This window comes from Labeo rohita, chromosome 10 (genome assembly GCF_022985175.1).
Source record: "Labeo rohita strain BAU-BD-2019 chromosome 10, IGBB_LRoh.1.0, whole genome shotgun sequence".
NCBI lineage: Eukaryota > Metazoa > Chordata > Actinopteri > Cypriniformes > Cyprinidae > Labeo > Labeo rohita.
In genome coordinates, this window is record NC_066878.1 from 30390745 (window position 1) to 30409271 (window position 18527).

The 18527-nt window shown below is 35.5% G+C and overlaps 1 protein-coding gene across 4 annotated transcripts in view; it reads right to left on the reverse strand.

Moving 5' to 3' along the window:
• Positions 1 to 18527, reverse strand: part of LOC127172200 (unconventional myosin-XVIIIb) — a 70146-nt gene that overhangs the window by 41858 nt on the left and 9761 nt on the right. For 3 of the 4 annotated variants that reach the window (XM_051121398.1, XM_051121397.1, XM_051121401.1), the window contains 20 exons: positions 18000 to 18149; positions 15176 to 15598; positions 14018 to 14078; positions 13149 to 13261; positions 10798 to 10965; positions 10261 to 10468; positions 9778 to 9920; positions 8630 to 8730; positions 8194 to 8257; positions 7311 to 7455; positions 7048 to 7218; positions 5491 to 5581; positions 5220 to 5412; positions 4368 to 4448; positions 4161 to 4281; positions 3929 to 4076; positions 1794 to 1977; positions 1547 to 1697; positions 547 to 656; positions 254 to 319 (listed from right to left, as the gene is read on the reverse strand). In XM_051121398.1, coding sequence (XP_050977355.1) covers positions 254 to 319; positions 547 to 656; positions 1547 to 1697; positions 1794 to 1977; positions 3929 to 4076; positions 4161 to 4281; positions 4368 to 4448; positions 5220 to 5412; positions 5491 to 5581; positions 7048 to 7218; positions 7311 to 7455; positions 8194 to 8257; positions 8630 to 8730; positions 9778 to 9920; positions 10261 to 10468; positions 10798 to 10965; positions 13149 to 13261; positions 14018 to 14078; positions 15176 to 15598; positions 18000 to 18149 — 2892 coding nt within the window. The remainder of the gene's footprint in view (positions 1 to 253; positions 320 to 546; positions 657 to 1546; positions 1698 to 1793; positions 1978 to 3928; positions 4077 to 4160; positions 4282 to 4367; positions 4449 to 5219; positions 5413 to 5490; positions 5582 to 7047; positions 7219 to 7310; positions 7456 to 8193; positions 8258 to 8629; positions 8731 to 9777; positions 9921 to 10260; positions 10469 to 10797; positions 10966 to 13148; positions 13262 to 14017; positions 14079 to 15175; positions 15599 to 17999; positions 18150 to 18527) is intronic. The other variant, XM_051121400.1, reaches the window with a different exon arrangement.

The window sequence follows — 18527 nt, forward strand, 5'->3', positions numbered from 1 at the left end:
ACGACAGAATTAAAGATAGAAGAAGAAGAGAGACTGGAAGATAGATAGATAGATAGATAGATAGATAGATAGATAGATAGATAGATAGATAGATAGATAGATAGATAGATAGATAGATAGATAGATAGATGGATGGATGGATGGATGGATGGATGGATGGATGGATGGATGGATGGATGGATGGATGGATGGATGGATGGATGGATGGATGGATGGATGGATGGACGGACAGACAGACACATAGATGACTCACCCTACTCGCTCCTAAAACAATGCTTTTCTTGTCCAAATCCAGATCAATCAATAATTCCTCCACAGCCTGATATAAAGGGATGTAAACACAAACAGACAGAGCTCAGGCCCACTTTTGGAACATCAGCTCCCTGAATCAATGAGGGCTGTTCAAGCAAAAACTGGCTAATCAATAAACAAGTTAATAAACAGGGAAATAAATAACGTCATCATTTGACATCATTAAAAATAAATGAGATTTTAACAGAGGGTAATGAGGCGTGTGTGTGCCGCTGTGTTTCAGGACGTCCAGACCTTCCTCTCGTCAGGGGTAATGAAGACAGAACCATATCGCTTCATTATGGGAGCAGAGAGGGCCTGAAAACGACAGCGGAAATCACCCAGGCAGATGTGTTCAGGGTAGCCTGCAAAACACAGAGACAACAATATTTACATTACATTTACATGTAATCGTTTAGCAGATGTTTTCATACAATATGGGACCTGAGGAGAACTGCTTCATATGTTAAGTATGTTTGAGATGCAGTATGCAACCTGAGGAATGAATCATGTCTGTACCACAAATGGTTAAAATCTCTAATCTTAAAGCAATAGTTCACTCAACAATTACAATTTGCCATAAAATGTACCCACTTTAGGTCATCCGAGATTTAGATTAGTTTGTTCATCAGAACAGATTTGGAGAAATGTAGCATTACATCACTTGCGCACCATTGGATCCACTGCAGTGAATGAGTGAATGGGTCAGAATGAGAATTCAAACAGCTGATTTAAAAAAAAACAAAATCACAGTAATCCAGAAGTAACCCCCACCACTCCAATACAGTTCTAAACAAATATGTCGGTGGATTTTGATGTGAGAGAACAACAGGGAATGGACTTTTTCACTGAAGGCAGATTCTATTTTTTATGGACTTGTATTTTGGCGTTGTTTTAAAGTTAAAAACGCATTAATGATCACTCAGCATTTCACTTCACAAGATGTTAATTGATGGAATGGAGTGGTGTGGGTTACTTGTGGATTATTGAGATGTTTTTCTCAGCTGTTTGGACTCTCATTCTGATGGCACCCATTCACTGCAGAGCATCCATTGGTGAGCAAATGCTAAATGCTGAATTTCTCCAAATCTGTTCTGATGAAAACACAAACTCATCTACATCTTGGAAAACCCAAGGGAGAGTAACTTCTCAGCAAACAAAATGTAATTTGCTTTAATGAAGTACAACAGAAGTCATTAGAGTCCCATACATGATAAAAAACAAACATGGATGAATGTGCGTGTGTGTGTGTGACCTGTTCGGTACAGCTGCAGTGCCGGCAGCAGGTGTGTGGAGTGCAGCTGTACACGCAGTGCTGGGACATCAAAGCCACAGCCATCTGTCTTAGCACTCAAACACTGCAGGAAGACCGGCCGTGCTCGTCGAATCAGATTCACCAGCGCATCCTGCTCAGAGAGAGAGAGAGTTATGGAAAGAGTGAAGAGGCTTTACAGACAAAAGGCAGATGGAAACGGCTTCTTAACGGCTCATTTGTTTCTCACCGCCTGCAGTTTGACAGCGATGCACTGGGAATGTCTCCTGAGGGCCGCCATCCCTCCGCTCAGAGTCTTCCGCACCGTGCCGCACCTCTCCAGTGAACGCTGAGAGCCGCCCTCCACGCCACCCAAACCCCGGCACAGAGGAGGGACGGACGCCCGTGGACTGAATAGGGCCTTCACCGCTCCACTGAGAACAGGAACAAGTGAGGGAAGGAGACAGAGAATTAGAACCCACATCCATTTGACTTCATAGTTCAGTTTGTTTTTAATTGGGTTGGAAGCTTTTTTGTCAAGTTTGTTTGTACTCCAATGAGGTTTACAAATGGTACAAAGGCCATATGGTGTTTGGTACACATTAACTACAGTACTGATGCTATAAAAGTCATTAGTATTAATAAAAAGTGAATTTACTGTCTTCTCTCCATTATTATATCAATAAAAGTGCTAAAAAAAGGTATGGCATTTCTAGACATAGTTTAAGGGCATAGCAAAATGGCAATATTAAAATATTCATTCATCTCTTAATTTTGTATTAATAGAAGTGCCATGAAAAATAGCAGCTATGGCATTTAGAGATAGTATATTGAACAAATAGCAAAATGGCAGTAAAACAAAAGGAAATATATTCAAATTTTATAAATATGGGTGGGACTTTTTTCAATTTATTTTATTTAAATATTTATTTTATTTTATTTTATTTTATGCAGTGCTGTATAGATGACTTCTACAAGTGCTTACATACAATAGCTTTTCCTCACATAAAATTCTGAATATTGAACCTTGCAAAATTAAAATTAAATGTTTAGTTATTTTGAAAGTTATTAATAATTTGACATTATATACGTATAAGTATTGTTAAAATATTCATTATATTAAAAGATTGAATATGTTTGGTTCACGTGAACTCAGGGACACTTGGGAAATATATATTAGAAAATATAAGGATATGTTAAAAATGGTTGAAAATGTTTATAATTATTTTATTTTATTTATTATTTTATGGTATGGTATGAAAGCAATATAGCATGTTTGGTACACATGAACTACAGTACTTTATTTTATTTCATTTTATTTTATTTTATTTTATGCAGTACTGTATGGATGACTTCTGACATACAATATGTTTTTCTCAAATAAAATTCTGAATACTGAAACTTGCAAAATTAAATGTTAAAGTTATTCTGAAAATTGTTGATAACATTATAAATATTGACATTATGTATTGTTAAAATATTCATTAAATTAATGAAAATTGAAAATTTTTATTTATTATATTTTATTTTATTTTATTTTATTTTATTTCATGCAGTGCTGTATGGAAGACTTCTAAGAGTGCTTGCATACAACAGTTTTTCCTCAAACAAAATTCTGAATATTGAACCTTGCAAAATTAAAATTAAATGTTAAATGTAAATGTTAAAACTTAAAAGTTATTAATAATTTGATGTTATATATAAGTAATGTCAAAATATTAATTATATTAAAAGATTGTATATGTTTGGTTCATGTGAACTCAGGGACATTTGGGAAATACATATTAGAAAATATAAGGAAATGAATGTAAAATATGGTTGAAAATTTGTTTATTTTATTTTATTCATGTGAACTGGTATGACAACAGCCCATCCTTGCTCACAGAAGTGACATAATAATGCCACATAATTTGCATTTTTGGATTCTTCCATGTCTCATTTAATATAGTATAATTCATTTCTCATAGCTGCTTGTCTCTGAATAAATTGCTGTTGGAAAGCATCTTGCATTCTTCGCATCTCTTGCAGTACGCATGCAGCAGACAAACGCAAGTACTGTGTGTGTTAATTTTGGTAATAAATCAAATTCAGTAACACTGAACACTGAAATTGGCATCTTGTCCTCCTGAACTGTTCCCTAGCAACAGTGGTAAACATCTGCTGCCAGTACTCACAATGGTATTCACACTGATGACGCAAACGTGCCGCAATAAAGACAAGTGTGAATACTGTCAAGTGTGAATACACCTGGCATCAGTGTGAAGGCTACTCTGAGCCTGATGCTGACAACTTTTAGAAAAGGCACTTATTTGTTGTTGTTTTTTTTGCTCTTTACAGAATTTTATTTGAGGAAAACCTATGATCATCCGCCCTGTAGTCTCTTACATTGAGGAGTTCTGCAGCAGGGAACAGGCGTTAAGGACAGAGGGGTTGTTCTGGACCTGACCGAACCAGCCTGAGAGATCATAGCGAACTGGATCTGAACCCATCAGGTGAGCGATCTCACATTGCAGAGGCTGCTCGCACTGGCGCACTGAGAAGCAAGCAGAAAGATCAAACCTGAGGAAACATCTTCAGGTCAAAAACATCAAAGGATGCCAGAATCAGGCAGAAGTACCTGTGCCGCTGAAGTACTGACACACTCTTTCCAGAACTGTGCTCTCGGTGGAGCCAGGTGTGACCATCTCTTCATCCAGAACCCACAGGAGACCTCGAGAGTCGCCTTCCGGGCCTCTAACCTGAGAATGCACATAGAGACATGCTGTGAAACGTACGCGTGTGACTGACGTCTGTAGGAAGTGTGTTGAGGATCAGTGAGTGATACCTGCAGTCCAGGCTGGTCAACAGCACACACCACCTCTGACGGGCTCGTCTCAGGGGCTGCGAAGTCTACAGGTACTCCCTCCTGTGAAAATTAATCAGAAAGTTAATAATGATCTGAAATTATGTATGTATAATTAAAAATGTAATTGCCTGTCACCTCTCCATTATTTTATCAAATAAAGAGTATGTCTGTTTTATTACATTACATAAAAAACAGACACACACACAAAAACACCAAAATAAGTAAAATTAATAAGTGGTGCCATGAAAAATAATGAGTATGGCAATTTTAGATAAAGTTTATTGGGCAAAACTAAAATTAAATTTTAAATTAAAATATTTTTTTATTTAATTACATTAAAAATAAATTAAATTAGCAAGGTTAATATTCAATATTTGTTTGAGGTTGTCAATAAAAGTGGCAAAAAAAGACCACAAAAAACTTTATTTCAGCATTTTAAATATAATTTATTGAAAAAGTATGAGTAGGAATGTTGTTCTAAATATTTAAAGTATTAATTTAAATTTTAAAAATATTATTTTTGCATTAAATTAAATTATTAAATTAAATTAAATTAAATTAAATATTAAATATTAAATAAATTAAATTAAATTATTAAATTACATTTTAAAGATTACTGACCAAATAAGAAAATGGCAGTAAAACATACAGAAATTATAAATGTTACTTTATTTTATATATTATTATTATTTTTTTAAATGAAACAAAATTTTATTCAGTTTAAATTAAATCAGCAAGGTTCATATTCATATCCAGTATTTTTTTTTTAGAACAACTGTATAAAGCACTGTTTCAAACATGTCTCTGTAGTGTTTGGAGACTGTGTGGTACCTGTGTGTATCTCTCCAGCGTGTGTGTGAATGTGTGGTTGAAGTAATGCTCCAGCAGTCTCTCCTGTAAGTAGTTGTGACAGAGCTCAGAGAACCCGGCGGCCCGCTCGTCCCCGCTGTGTCTGGGGTTTCTCAGACCCGGTGTGTCCACCACGATCACAGAGGCCAGCGTCAGCTGCTGAGAGTGCAGCGCTCTGGAGAGAAAACAAGAAAAAGGCTAGGAAACTGTGCTACATCACTTTAGAGAGATATACCTGTCAGTGCGTGTTTACCTATTGATCAGTGACACAATAGTGGTGAAGAGTTCCTCATAGAGACCAGCCGCCATCCCTTCAACACACTGAGTAGCACTCAGTTTTGGACCTGAAACACACACACACAGTTGACGTATTTACCTTTTTAGGACATCCTTAAACAGAGGTTTGTAAGATTCTGGTAACTTATGTTTTTGAGATCTCTTCTGCTCACCAAGGCTGTATTTATTTGATCAAAAATACAATAAAAATAGTGAAACTGTGAAATATTATTACAATTTTAAAAAAACGTTTTCTATTTGAATATAATTTAAAATTTAATTTATTTATTTGATGCAAAGCTGAATTTTCAGCATCATTACTCCAGTCTTCAATGTCACATGATCCTTCAAAAATAATTCTAACATGCTGATTTGAGCTCAAGAAACATTTCTTACTACTATCAATGTTGAAAACAGTTGTGCTTATCAACTGAGTAATAAAACTTTATAAAAACTCAAACAATATTTGAATATTGTTTTCAATATTTGAGTTTGGTTCCAAAACGCTATAAATCCATTTTGATTAATTTGAGTAAAAATGTGTTTTCTTTACCAAGAAAGTGGCAAGATGAAAACCACTATTTTCTGTTTCAAATTTTCACATAGCATCTTTAGGTTATAATAACATTAAAAATCCAGATTTAGATTTTCAAAGATTTATTATAAAAACTGATTCAAAACACAACAAATCCATCAGGGCTCTGCGCTTACTTTTTCTTCTTATGATTTAAATAACTGAAAAAAATGAAATGAAATGATACTTTAAAAATGAAACTAAAACTGCCAGTAGTACTAAAACTGTCTTTATGAATGGAAAATTGAATCATTGACTCATAAGATTTGTTTAAAAACGCATGTTCATTCATAAACAAAACATCACTGTGTTTGAATGGAGATGTGCAGCGGCTCAGTTGTTACTTTTTTCAAACTATTTTTGATGACGAAATAGCGCAAAATCAGGCAATAGTGTTACAGTCAGACAATGTAAGTCACTTAATATAAACTTCTTGTTTATTTAACTTGTATTAAATCAATATCACATTTATAAACTCCCTTAAAAATCATTAAAAGCTGTTACTCATCTTAGTACACTGCGATCTCACAAAGTTCAATTATAATCAACGAAGCTCTCTACACTGTAAAATGAATCTTTTATTTACACCCTAACTACACTTTGTTTATGAAAGTATTCGTCAGACGTGTCTGTGATACATTACTCAACGTTGCAAAAACAGGTAAAAACTTTTGAAGCTTCTCTAAGCAAAAACACAAATATGCTGATCGGCTCAGTTGCACTGATTGGTTGAGCAGATGTATCGCATTCTGCAGAGAAGACAGACTGGCGTTTGCTGCGGTTTGGAAAATAGGGTAAAAACATGACAGAACAACACGACAGATATCGAATTTTGACTGATTTTGGCAGGAGCTCAGTTTTTAAAAAAATGGTGTTTATCGCATTTTGGAACCAAACTCTTCTTTTATTTGGTAAGTATCCATATAATAGGTGTCCAGGATGTCAGTGTGTATTTCTGACCGTCCTCTGGTTCCTCTGTGGGGCGGCGCTCCCTGACGCCTCCGGTCGCTCTCTGCAGCAACTGCCTCAGGTGGTGTTTGAAGACAGCAGTGTGGAGCTCTTCTCCCTCACAACCCAGGATGGCGCTGGCCGTCTGCGCGCTGTCAAAACTCATAAACTGCTTACGGCCCACTGAAGCCGTGAAAGAAAGGAAAAACAGAGTAAAGACTCACCTAATACTTTTCGCTTGACAAAACACAGCCTTAAGTCTAGTCCTGATTTACCCTTGCATGTTCCTGCAACGCCGAGATGGTAGATTCCTGCCAAAACATGCCAGATAGCCTTCTGCTCATCTGCTGAGAATCCTAAAGTGTTCATGGCAGCCAGTAGCTTCCCAAAACCCACTGAAGCTCTCTGCTTTTCATCCACCTGAAGTGAAGGATGAAAAACTAAATTTATTAAATCATATTAAAGAAAAGCTTAAGTCAGAGCATATGTGCAAGACACATCACAATACAAATTTTCAAAGCAGCTTTTAGAAAACCATGATGTTAATAGTTTCTTAATGCCTTAAAGTCACATTTATCAGATTACAAATGACCGATAATAGTTTACATTTTGAAACAACGTAAACAATCAAGAAGTTATATATTGTACACTGCTATATTGTATATATCACTGTAAATAAAATTGAACACACTATTCAATTTACTAGAAATTACTAGAATATACTAACTTTTAATGTAAACAATTATAATTTTTTTTTTAATGAAAACATTAATTTAATAATATAATCAACAATATTTTATATAGCACCTTTAAAAGTAACTTTCCATTTAACTTAATTTACATTTTAATCAAGTTGCATTTAATTTATAATAATAATTTAATAATTCAATTTAAACTGAGTTACTTTTTTTATTCAATTTAAAATTTAATCTAAAATGTAATTAATTCACACTTTTTTCCTCTCCACTGGATGGAATTGTGGGGAGATGTGGGGAGAACAGGATCAGGAAATGTTGCAAGCCAGACTTAAATGTGTGTTTCCCAAATGAGCACCAAACTTCATCATGTTAGAGCAGATGCACTAATCATGTTAGTTTACCATTCATGACTTTTTTTCTCGCCCCTGTTTATGTTTTTGCTTTTTTAAACAATCTGTACCTTGGTTGGGCATGAAATTCCAAAAGAGTTGTGTTCCTTTAACTGGTGCAGCTGCAGTTCAGTCCTGTGATTAGAGAACAAGACAGTTACACTCAAATTTAAACAGGAAATGACATCAGGCAAGATCCTGCCTCCTCAAGCTCTCTGGAGCTTTTGTTTTAAGGCAAAGCTATGAAAAGAGCAGGCGTTCTGCCAAAGCGGCGTTCGCTGAAGAGCTTGTGCGTGCCTCTGAGGGGAAACCGAATCCAAAAACAAACCCCTAACAATAGGGTGAATGATCTGGGGTTTAATGACGGGTAACTTTGTCTTTGCCATCTAATAACGCTGCACTCAGCCTTGTGAGGACAGAAGCCAGGAAGCCAGAAAGGGGCTTCACAATACAAGAAGCAAAAAGCTACTGAGAGTGACCGCAGAGAGCTCTAGGGACCTAACTGACCTCATGTCTGTGCTGAGGCCTGCGAGCATCTGGGAGAAAACCAGGAAGTTACTCTCTCCCTCCGGCCTCTGACACACCCTCCATTTCTCTAGCAGCATGGTCTGAAACATAGAGAGAAAACATTTGATAGATGGACTGGATAGACAGATGATAGATGATAGATGGACAGGCAGACAGGCAGGCAGACAGACAGACATATATATAGATAGATAGACGGAGGGAGGAATGAATGGACAGCCAGACAGATAGAAAGATAGACAGATGGATGAATGGATGGATGGATGGATGAACAGACAAACAGAAAGACAGATAGATGACATAGATAGATAGATAGATGACAGACGGATGGAAGGATGGACAGACAGATATACAGATATACAGATGGATAGATAGATATAGATAGATAGATACATAGATAGATAGATAGATAGATAGATAGATAGACAGATAACAGATGGATGGACAGACAGACAGACAGAAAGACAGATAGATACATAGATAACAGGTGGATGGACAGATGGACAGACAGAAAGATAGACAGACAGAAAGACAGACAGACAGACAGACAGATAGATAGATAGATAGATTGATAGATAGATAGATGACGGACGGACGGACAGACAAATAGATAGATAACAGACAGATAGATGACTGACAGATGAACGGACAGATAGACAGATGATAGACGGATGAACGGACAGAAAGACAATCAGATAGGTAGACAGAGAGACAGATAGACAGAAAGACAGACAGACAGATAGATCGATAGACAGAAAGACAGACAGACAGACAGACAGACAGATAGATAGATAGATAGATAGATAGATAGATAGATAGATAGATAACGGACGGACGGACAGACAGACAAATAGATAGATGACAGACAGATGGACAGATAGACAGATGAGGGACAGATGGACAGACGGACAGACAGACAGATGAATGAACAGATAGATAGATTGATCATGGACGGACAGATGGACAGATAGATAGATGACGGATGGACGGACGGACGGACAGACAGATCACAGACGGACAGATGGACGGACGGACAGACAGATGATAGACGGACGAACAGACAGGAAGACAGACAGACAGAAAGATAACAGACAGAAAGACAGATAAATAAAGACAGATGTACAGAGCACCTGCAGATGTGCAGCAGCAGCGAGTCCGGCATGGTTGAAGTCCAGTGAGAGCACCATAGCGAATCGAGTTGAGGCCTCGCTGTGAGACGAGCTCACACACCCAAACGAGCGCAGCACTGTAAACACTGCCTGGAGCCGCTCTACTGCAGTTACACACACAAATCATGTCTCAGAACCTGTGACAACGGACAAACACCACCAAACAGCCTCTAAACTGTTGCTATAGCATTTCACCTATCACTTAATTCACACACAAGCGCAGATATTCAGTGGTGCAAAACATGTCACGCTGTGAGAGGAAGACGCTGTTGTAATTACAGGATAGGAGCCTGTACCCACCAGAGGCTCTTTGAGAAACAGAATCCAGCCAGCGTGCAAATTATTTAACCACTTATTCAATTCATTTCTATTGGTAATTTCTGAGATTTTGTTTTCTGCTGTTCTATACCTTCGGGTTACAAACACAAAAGTGGATCCACTCACAGGTAAGGCTTCCTCCTGCAGTTCCCGCTTGTTTCAGCAGCTCCTGGGAAAATGACTGACAGGAAGTCGTCTTCCCTGTGCCACTGCGGCCCAAAGCCACCAGCGTCTGGTCCCTCCGCTGACCCACTATTGACACGTACACCCTTCTCACCAGGGCCTGCAGTGGACCAGGAGCCTCCCAGGACTCCCAGCGTCTGCTCCGAAGTGCCTGAAGCAGAAAGCAAACACAATTCAATAAGCTAATTCATGTTTTGCATGTCAAAACCTTACAAAAAAAGTTCTCTGGTGGGACTTCAAATTACAGCATTCTGTGTAATAATGTTTTCCTTGTTGAATGAATGAATGAATGATTCTCAGCTCAATTCTAAACAGTTCAAACTCTGACGGTACTCTGAGCAAAAAACATTTCATTTTTGTTGTAAGCAAACTAGGCAATTAGGCAATAAATGTATAGCTAATGTGCTGTATATAGCTAATGTCAAACTAAATGTGTAATCATACAGGTCTCTGATGGTTTTATAAATACACAGATCTTACTTTGCCTGGCGGGGACAGTGGAGGCCACAGAGCCAGTAGATTGGGCCCTGTGTGGGTCAAGGGCAGGTGTCCTTTAGCTCGAGTGGTCAGAGTGTGAAGGATGCTCGACTCGTTCACGCTCACAAGGTCGCTCAAGTCCTCACACAGGTCCAGTTCAGGTGGGTTCAGCTGAACACAACCACCAACACAATGTCAGCACTGGTCACGCACATCATATGTTGAGTTAGAAGAAGGGGTGTAACGGTACACACAGTTGTACCAAAAAAATTCGCTAAAGGTGTTTCTAAATCTAAACCTCTATTTTCTTTGCTCAAAGTTGGTCTAGACAAGTATCGACACCGTCCAAAGTTCTGGTAACCCTAAAACAGTGAAAACTGCATCTCCATATTCCTCATATGTGTCCTCTTAATGACTGCATTTATTTTTTGTTAACCTGGCAATACATCCCTTATGAAAATTTTAAAAACATAGTTAATTTTCTTAAGGGTTTTGTATTTGTGTATACTTTCTTTTTCTTTGTTTTGTTTTTATAACTGTACTTTTGATGTTTTCTACTGTTTAATAAAAAAAAACAGAAATCAGAAAAAATCCCAACCTGAATCAAATGATTCGCGAACCCATTGTGAATTCCTGATCTAAATCAAATGATTCTCGATACGCTATAAGTTCCGATTTAAATCTAATGATTCACGATACGCGAAGTTCTGTTCTAAGTCAAATGATTCACGATACGCGAAGTTCCGATCTAAATCTAATGATTCACGAAGCGAAGTCCAGATCTGAATCAAATGATTCATAATACACAACGTTCTGATCTAAATCAAAAGATTTGCGATACTCGATGTTCCGATCTAAATAAAATGATTCGCGATACGCTATTTGGAGTTCCGATCTGAATCAAATGATTCGCAAACGAGAACTTCCAACCTAAACAATATGCTCCGAAACCACGACCTGAATCAAATGATTTGCGATGTGCAAAGTTCCGACCTAAGTAAATGATAAGCAATAGGCGATTTGAAATCCTGATCTTAATCAAATGAATCGCAAACCTGCTCCTAAGCCACTATCTGAATCAAATGATTCGCAAAGTTCCGATCTAAATAAATGACTCGCGATACGTGATTTGAAGTTCCGACCTAAATCAAATAATTCACGATTCCCGATTTAAATTTTTGTATTTAAATACCTTTGGAAAAAGTCAAATGTATTTGGTATTTAAATACATTTAATCTTAGTATTTTTGTATTTAGTATTTTGTATGCTTGTTGATACAGGAAATCAGCAGTCTAATAAAGAGGCTGATTGGCAAAAAGTATTTTATGTATTTTTAAAAAATACGAAAATAAAAATTTGTTTACTTTTTAAGCACAAAAGCTCGTGTAGCACAGGCTCTGGCATGTGCGTTCACGACATACTATTGAATCATGTCGAAAGGTCACGCGGAACGTAGACGGAAATGCAAGTAAGTCAAACGCTGTTTACAAACAAAAAGGTACAATGTGTTGGACGATTCTGAAGTTGTAGGAGAAAATAAGATGGAGTTTTTTGCCATACTGTACCTTTTTTAGCCAGAGTATACAGACAATGAACTTAGACGTGATTCGTAGGAGTGATGGGAAGTTCGGATCATTTTACTGACTCAGACCGTTGAGTCTCGTTCAGCAAAATTAACGAATCTTTTTTCGAGTCATTTCGTTAATTTTAGCAAAATCAGCGTCACATGACAGCCCCATAAGATGAACGAATTACACGAAAAACCCGAAGACTCGAAACAGGTGAACTAACTCCAGTACAGAACCAAACAGGATGTTGCGCATGCGTGACTGAACGAATCACTCCCGGAGATGACTCGTTCTTCGCGAGTCACTTTAAAGATTCGTTCAAAATAACCGAATCGTTCAAGAACGACCCGTGGACGAGAGCCTGTGCTACGCGAGCTTTTGTGCTTAAAAAGTATACAAATTTTTATTTTTCAAAAAAAATGGCTGATTGTTTCGCTAGATAAGACCCTTGAAGCTGCATTTAAACTACATTTCAGAAGTTCAAAATCGGGGGCACAATTGAAGTCCATTATATGAAGAAAAATCCTGAAATGCTTTCCTCAAAAACCATCATTTCTTTACGACTGAAGACAGAAAGACATGAACAACTTGGATGACAAGCGGGTGAGTAAATTATCTGTAAATTGTTGTTTTGGAAGTGGACTTCTCCTTTAAGTAAATCACTGTTTAATTAAAACAAAAAAAAAGCGAAAAAGTACTAAACTGTGACGTCAACAGTGAGGTGTGTACCAAACCGCCATGTTTGTGTGCCGTTACTCCCATTGTCAATAGTGCTTAATAGTTCACCTTTTCAATCTCATACTGGGATACATCATGGATGGATCCGTCAGAGTCCAGTCGAACCCTCACCCTACCATCAGGGAGCTCTGGTGTGCCTTCATCTGGTTTTAGCTGAGTGGCTGTGACAAATCAGAGGCCAGGCAGATCAAAGGTCACTGTAAAACTTAATGAAAGTTTTTTTAAAAAAAAAAAAAATCCAATATTTTGTGTACAAGGACATGACATCTGGAAACCAGTGGCATTTGACTGTCAAACTTCGTGCAACAGCTCGTATGGACTTTTTTTATGGTGCTTTTGTTCTTTTTAGAGTCTGACAGATTTAGCTTCATGAAGATACTGCAGTACTGTGTGTTTTATGCAGTAATCTTGAATCTTCTAACATGGCAGCCTCTGCGCGTAGATTTAGCGAGGCTATGAGCCTGGTAAGATAAGAACACTAAACCCATTCATCACTAAACTGAAGAAACGCTAACGGCACCACAGATCCGATCAGCAAGAAGATTAGCCTCTGAGCCTTCTACCATCTTTTCATGCAAAGACAAGAATCTTGCACCAGAAATGAGGGAGCGAGACATGAAACTGAAGGCAACAAGTCCGCTTTTACACAGTATGAAAACTGTGACCTCTGGGATAGTCCCAAAAACAGTAATAAGGCCACATGTAAATATAGCATCCTCTAAAACAACATGCTATTAATAAACTGTAATTTGACACCACAGGAGAGCTGTATTAATGTTTAAACATGACTTAGTAAAATTCAAGAATGATAAACCAGAACAACTACTAAAAACACCAAACGATGCGTCATTAATAAAAGATTTTGTTCTGTTAAATGTCAGGTGGACACTCAAACACAAGTATAAGAGGTGACTAACCGAGCGTATAACCGTCTTTGTGAGCATACCACACTTTGCCAGCTTCATACCACACATCCCTCTGCAGAGAGAAAAAGAAAGAGAGCAGGTAAAACAACCTTATACAATCCACTGTTGTCACTGTTAACTAAAACTGGGGAAAAAAAATCTGTAATTGACATAAAGTACTAAAATATACACATATATAGAAATATATATATATATATATATATATATATATAGAGAGAGAGAGAGAGAGAGAAATATATATATATATGAAATAATAAAAGCACATAATACTAAAACTTAAACTAAAATTAAAATGAAAAAATTAAATGAAAAATGTTTACATTGAATTACTAAAAATTATAAATACTAGAAATGTAAATAAATAATACTGCTACAATCTTGCCAAAAATTAATGCAGCAACTTAATGACTGTTAGCACAGTAACGTACTGAAAACTACAGCAATAATATAAAATATTGTAAAAGTGAGCACCAGCAGCCTTACAGTATAATTCATTCCTGATGGAAAAAAAAAAAAATCAAGTATAAAAAATAAAATCTAACCCAAATAAAATCTTTTTTTGTCTTGATGAATATTAAGCTAACTTGCATCTCAGAGTAATAAATAAAACAGGTACTTATGAGAAATAAGAAAAAGCATACTCTGAAATATTCATTATACATATAAAAAAAATGTAAACGAAATATTCAGTATCAACAATATAAAGTCACATTATGGTACATAAGTAAATTACATGGAAGTCTCAGCTGTGAGAAGTCAAAAAGTATCAGTCAAAAGTTTTTTAATGTTTTAAAGATTTTTATTGTTGTTTAAAGAAGACTCTTCTGATCACCAAGCCTGCATTTATTTGATCCAAAGTAAAGCAAAAACAGCAACATTTTAAAATATATTTCTACTATTTAAAATAACTGTATTCTATTTGAATATATTTTAAAATGTACAATGTAATTTATTATTTAATTTAATAATATAATTTATTATTATTACTATGCTGAAAACAGCTGAGTAGTTTTTTTCATGAATAGAAAGTTCAGAAAAACAGCATTTATCTGAAATAGAAACTGAAATTGTAGAAGAGAAGAAGAGAAGAGATGTTTTTAAGAAACGTGAACCTTGATGTGTTTGGTGTATCTGTGATGTTCTACCTACCACTGGCACCTTGGGCTCTTCTCTTATGGGGGTTACAGTGATCTGACCCTCAGGTTCTTGCCTCGGTTCTTTCACTTCTTTTTTCTGGGGTTTGATTTCCTGTTGTACCTTTACTTCTTCTTTCTTCACTTCTTTTTCCTTTGGTGGAGCTGGAGATTTCATAGTATCTGTCCTGGGACTGGGCGTCTGTTCCTGTCGGCTGACCTCTGGAGTGGTGGACTTCGAGTCGATTTTTTGACTTTTTGGATCGGGTGACATGATCCTCCTGGGAGTGGATGTTTTCTTCTCTGACAGCGTGGTGTGGCGGCCACGCTCCCCGTTCACCAGCTGCTCAGCTCTTAGTGCCATCTCCGCTTCCAGTATTGGTGGAGTTTGGTCAGGAAGTAAGAAGTTCTGGACCAGGTTGTCGCTGAGTTTCCTGGGCTGTGAGGGGCGTTAAAAACACAAGGAGTCTGGTGTAAGTCATCTTCACATCAAAACAAAATCATCATCTGCTGGAATAGTCAACTAAAACCAGCTCATAATAATGATAAATAATAACAGTGGCAACAAATATTTAAACTACTTAAGAAAGAAGTTAAGACATTTCTTAAGATTCTAAGAGGTTCATAAGAATGCCGCAATATTTGAAAAGTCTGAAAGTATTTTCTTAAAAAAGAAGCCAAAGCATTTCTTAAGATAAATTCTAAGTTCGTAAGAATGCTAAAAGTATAATTTTTGAAAAATCTGCTACTGTTATAATAGTAACTAGTGTAATAATGTGCAAATATTCTAACTTTGTAAGAATGTTGTTCGGTGTTATTTTTGAAACATTTGCTACTATTTCAAGAACTTATTTTTTCTTAAGAAAGAAGTTAAGATATTTCTTAAGATGAATTCTAAGGATTCCTAAGTGTAATAATAAAATGTATTTCTTAAAAAAATTGGCAAATATTCTAAGTTCGTAACAATGTTCCTAAGTATAATTCTTGAAATTTGATAATATATATCTTTTTTTCTTCAGAAGTTAAGACATTTCTTAAGATTCTAAGAGGTTCGTAAAATGCAATAATTTAAAAATTCTTTAGTAGTTTGCAAAGTTTTTCCTAAGAACATCTTGTTTTTCTTAAGAAAGAGGCCAAGGCATTTCTTAAGACAAATTCTAAGTTCATAAGAATGTTCCTAAGTGTAATTTTTAAAAACTTTGTTAATATTTTAAGAACATCTTATTCTTTTTCCTAAAGGAAAAAGGTAAGACATTTCATTAGTTTAATTTTAACAATTAAAATTTTTGCAATTCCTGAAGTTTTTTTAAATATTTTTTTTAAAAAAAAAACATTGTTTATTCTTAAGATGTTAAGACATTTCTTAATATGAATTCTTATCATTTCTAAGTGTAATTCATGAGAAATACTCGAAGTTCATAAGTTCAGTTCTTGAAATTTGCTAATATTTCAAGAACATCTTATTTTTTCTTAAGAAACGTCTTAAGATGAATTGTAAGTTTGTTAGAATGTTAACTGTTATTTGTGAAAAAATTGAGAACTTATTTTTTCTTAAGAACTTAACAGATTTCTTAAGATTTTTCTTAAGAATTCCTAAGTGTAATAAAAAAATAATTCTTGAAAAATTTGCATTATATGTTTGCAAATATTTGCAAATATTATGTTTGTAAGAATGTGTATTTCTTAACATTTGCTAACATTTTTTTTTTCTTAAGAAGTAAAGACATTTCTTAAGATTCTAAGAGGTTCGTAAATATGTTCTATCTTGTTTTGTCTTTAAAAAAGAAGGCATTTCTTAAGACAAATTCCAAGTTCAAAAGAATGTTCCTGAATGTAATTTTTGAAAACTTTACTAATATTTTACGAACTTTGTATTTTTTCCTTAAAGAGGAAGTTAAGACATTTCTTAAGATAAAATTTATGACAATGTTCTCGAAATTCTTTAAAAAGTTTCAATTCTTAAGATAAATCATAAGAACTTCTGAGTGTCATGAAAAATATTCAATAAGAAGTTCATAAGTGTAATTTTTGAGATTCGCTAATGTTAAGAACATCTTATTTTTCCTTAAGAAAGAAATTAAGACATTTCTTAAGACGAATTCTAAGTTCATAAGAATGTTCCCAAGTGTAATTATTGAAAAATTTGCAAATGTTAAAATTATCTTTTTTTCCTTAAGACAGAAGAGATTTCTTAAGAAAATTCTAAGTTTATATAGCAACAGTAATCAGTGCAATTCTTGAAAAATTCTTCAGTTTGCATATATGAAGAGCATCTTTATAGTTTTTCCATAAGAAAGATGTTTAGATGATCTTAAGATAAATTCTAAGTTTGAAAAAGTGCAATTCTTACAAAAAAATATTTTTGCAAATATTTTAAGAACATCTTATTTTTTCTTATATTCATGTATTTTCTTATGTTATATTGTATTATTTAATCATTTAAGCCAATAAATTCATTAAACATCTCACTTTTGGGGATTAAGACAAGTTCGAGCTTATCCAAACTTATAGGAATTCACACATTCTAAGAACTTTTTTTTTTTTTTCCAGAAATTCAAATTAATCTTAAGTTTTGTCTTTTGAACATTCTTAGGTAATCTTTTTTGGAATACAAAAATATTATTAAATCTGTTCTTAAAGTTAGATAGCAGTTACAAAAAATATATTCTAAAGAATATTTCATCCAGCCCCTGGTATGTCAACTGGGTCAAGTTGGTTGACACTGGTAGACCACCATGGAACCAGCCGCTTCAGTGTTAAATAACCAACTTGACCAGATAAAACTTGCATAACCTGCAGGTTCTTCCAGCAGAATCCCACCCAGTGAAGTGAGATCTCACCGCCTTCTCCTCTTTGAGCTCTGGCTCTTTGTGGCGTGTCTCTTTCTCGGTCTCTCTCACCAGCTGTTTGAGGAATCCTCCCGGGACAGCGGAGAGAGGAGGAGGAGGCTGTGCGGCAGCGGCGGCTGGAGGCTTCTTCTCCTCCTTGATCTGTTCACAATTGAGGAATACAGGAGCTCCAGTCATGAACTCCATACAAACAAACAATCCATCTAAATGACAAAATTACATGAAAATTGCTCCGAGGGCAACAACATTCTCACCACAAACATGCATTTAATTATTAGTACTTTGTACTAACATTAACTAACATTTTTACACGAATATTGTTTAAAGAAGGTTTTTTATCTGGAATAAAACAAAAATCAAATGAAAAAAAGCAAATTTTCATATATATTAACTTTTTTTTTTTTTTGTAAAATATAGCTAATATAAATGTTAAAATATACTTGACTTTTGATAAGTTAACTTACACTTCCTCATTTCTGTAAATGTACACTACCGTTCAAAAGTTTGGGGTCAGTACAT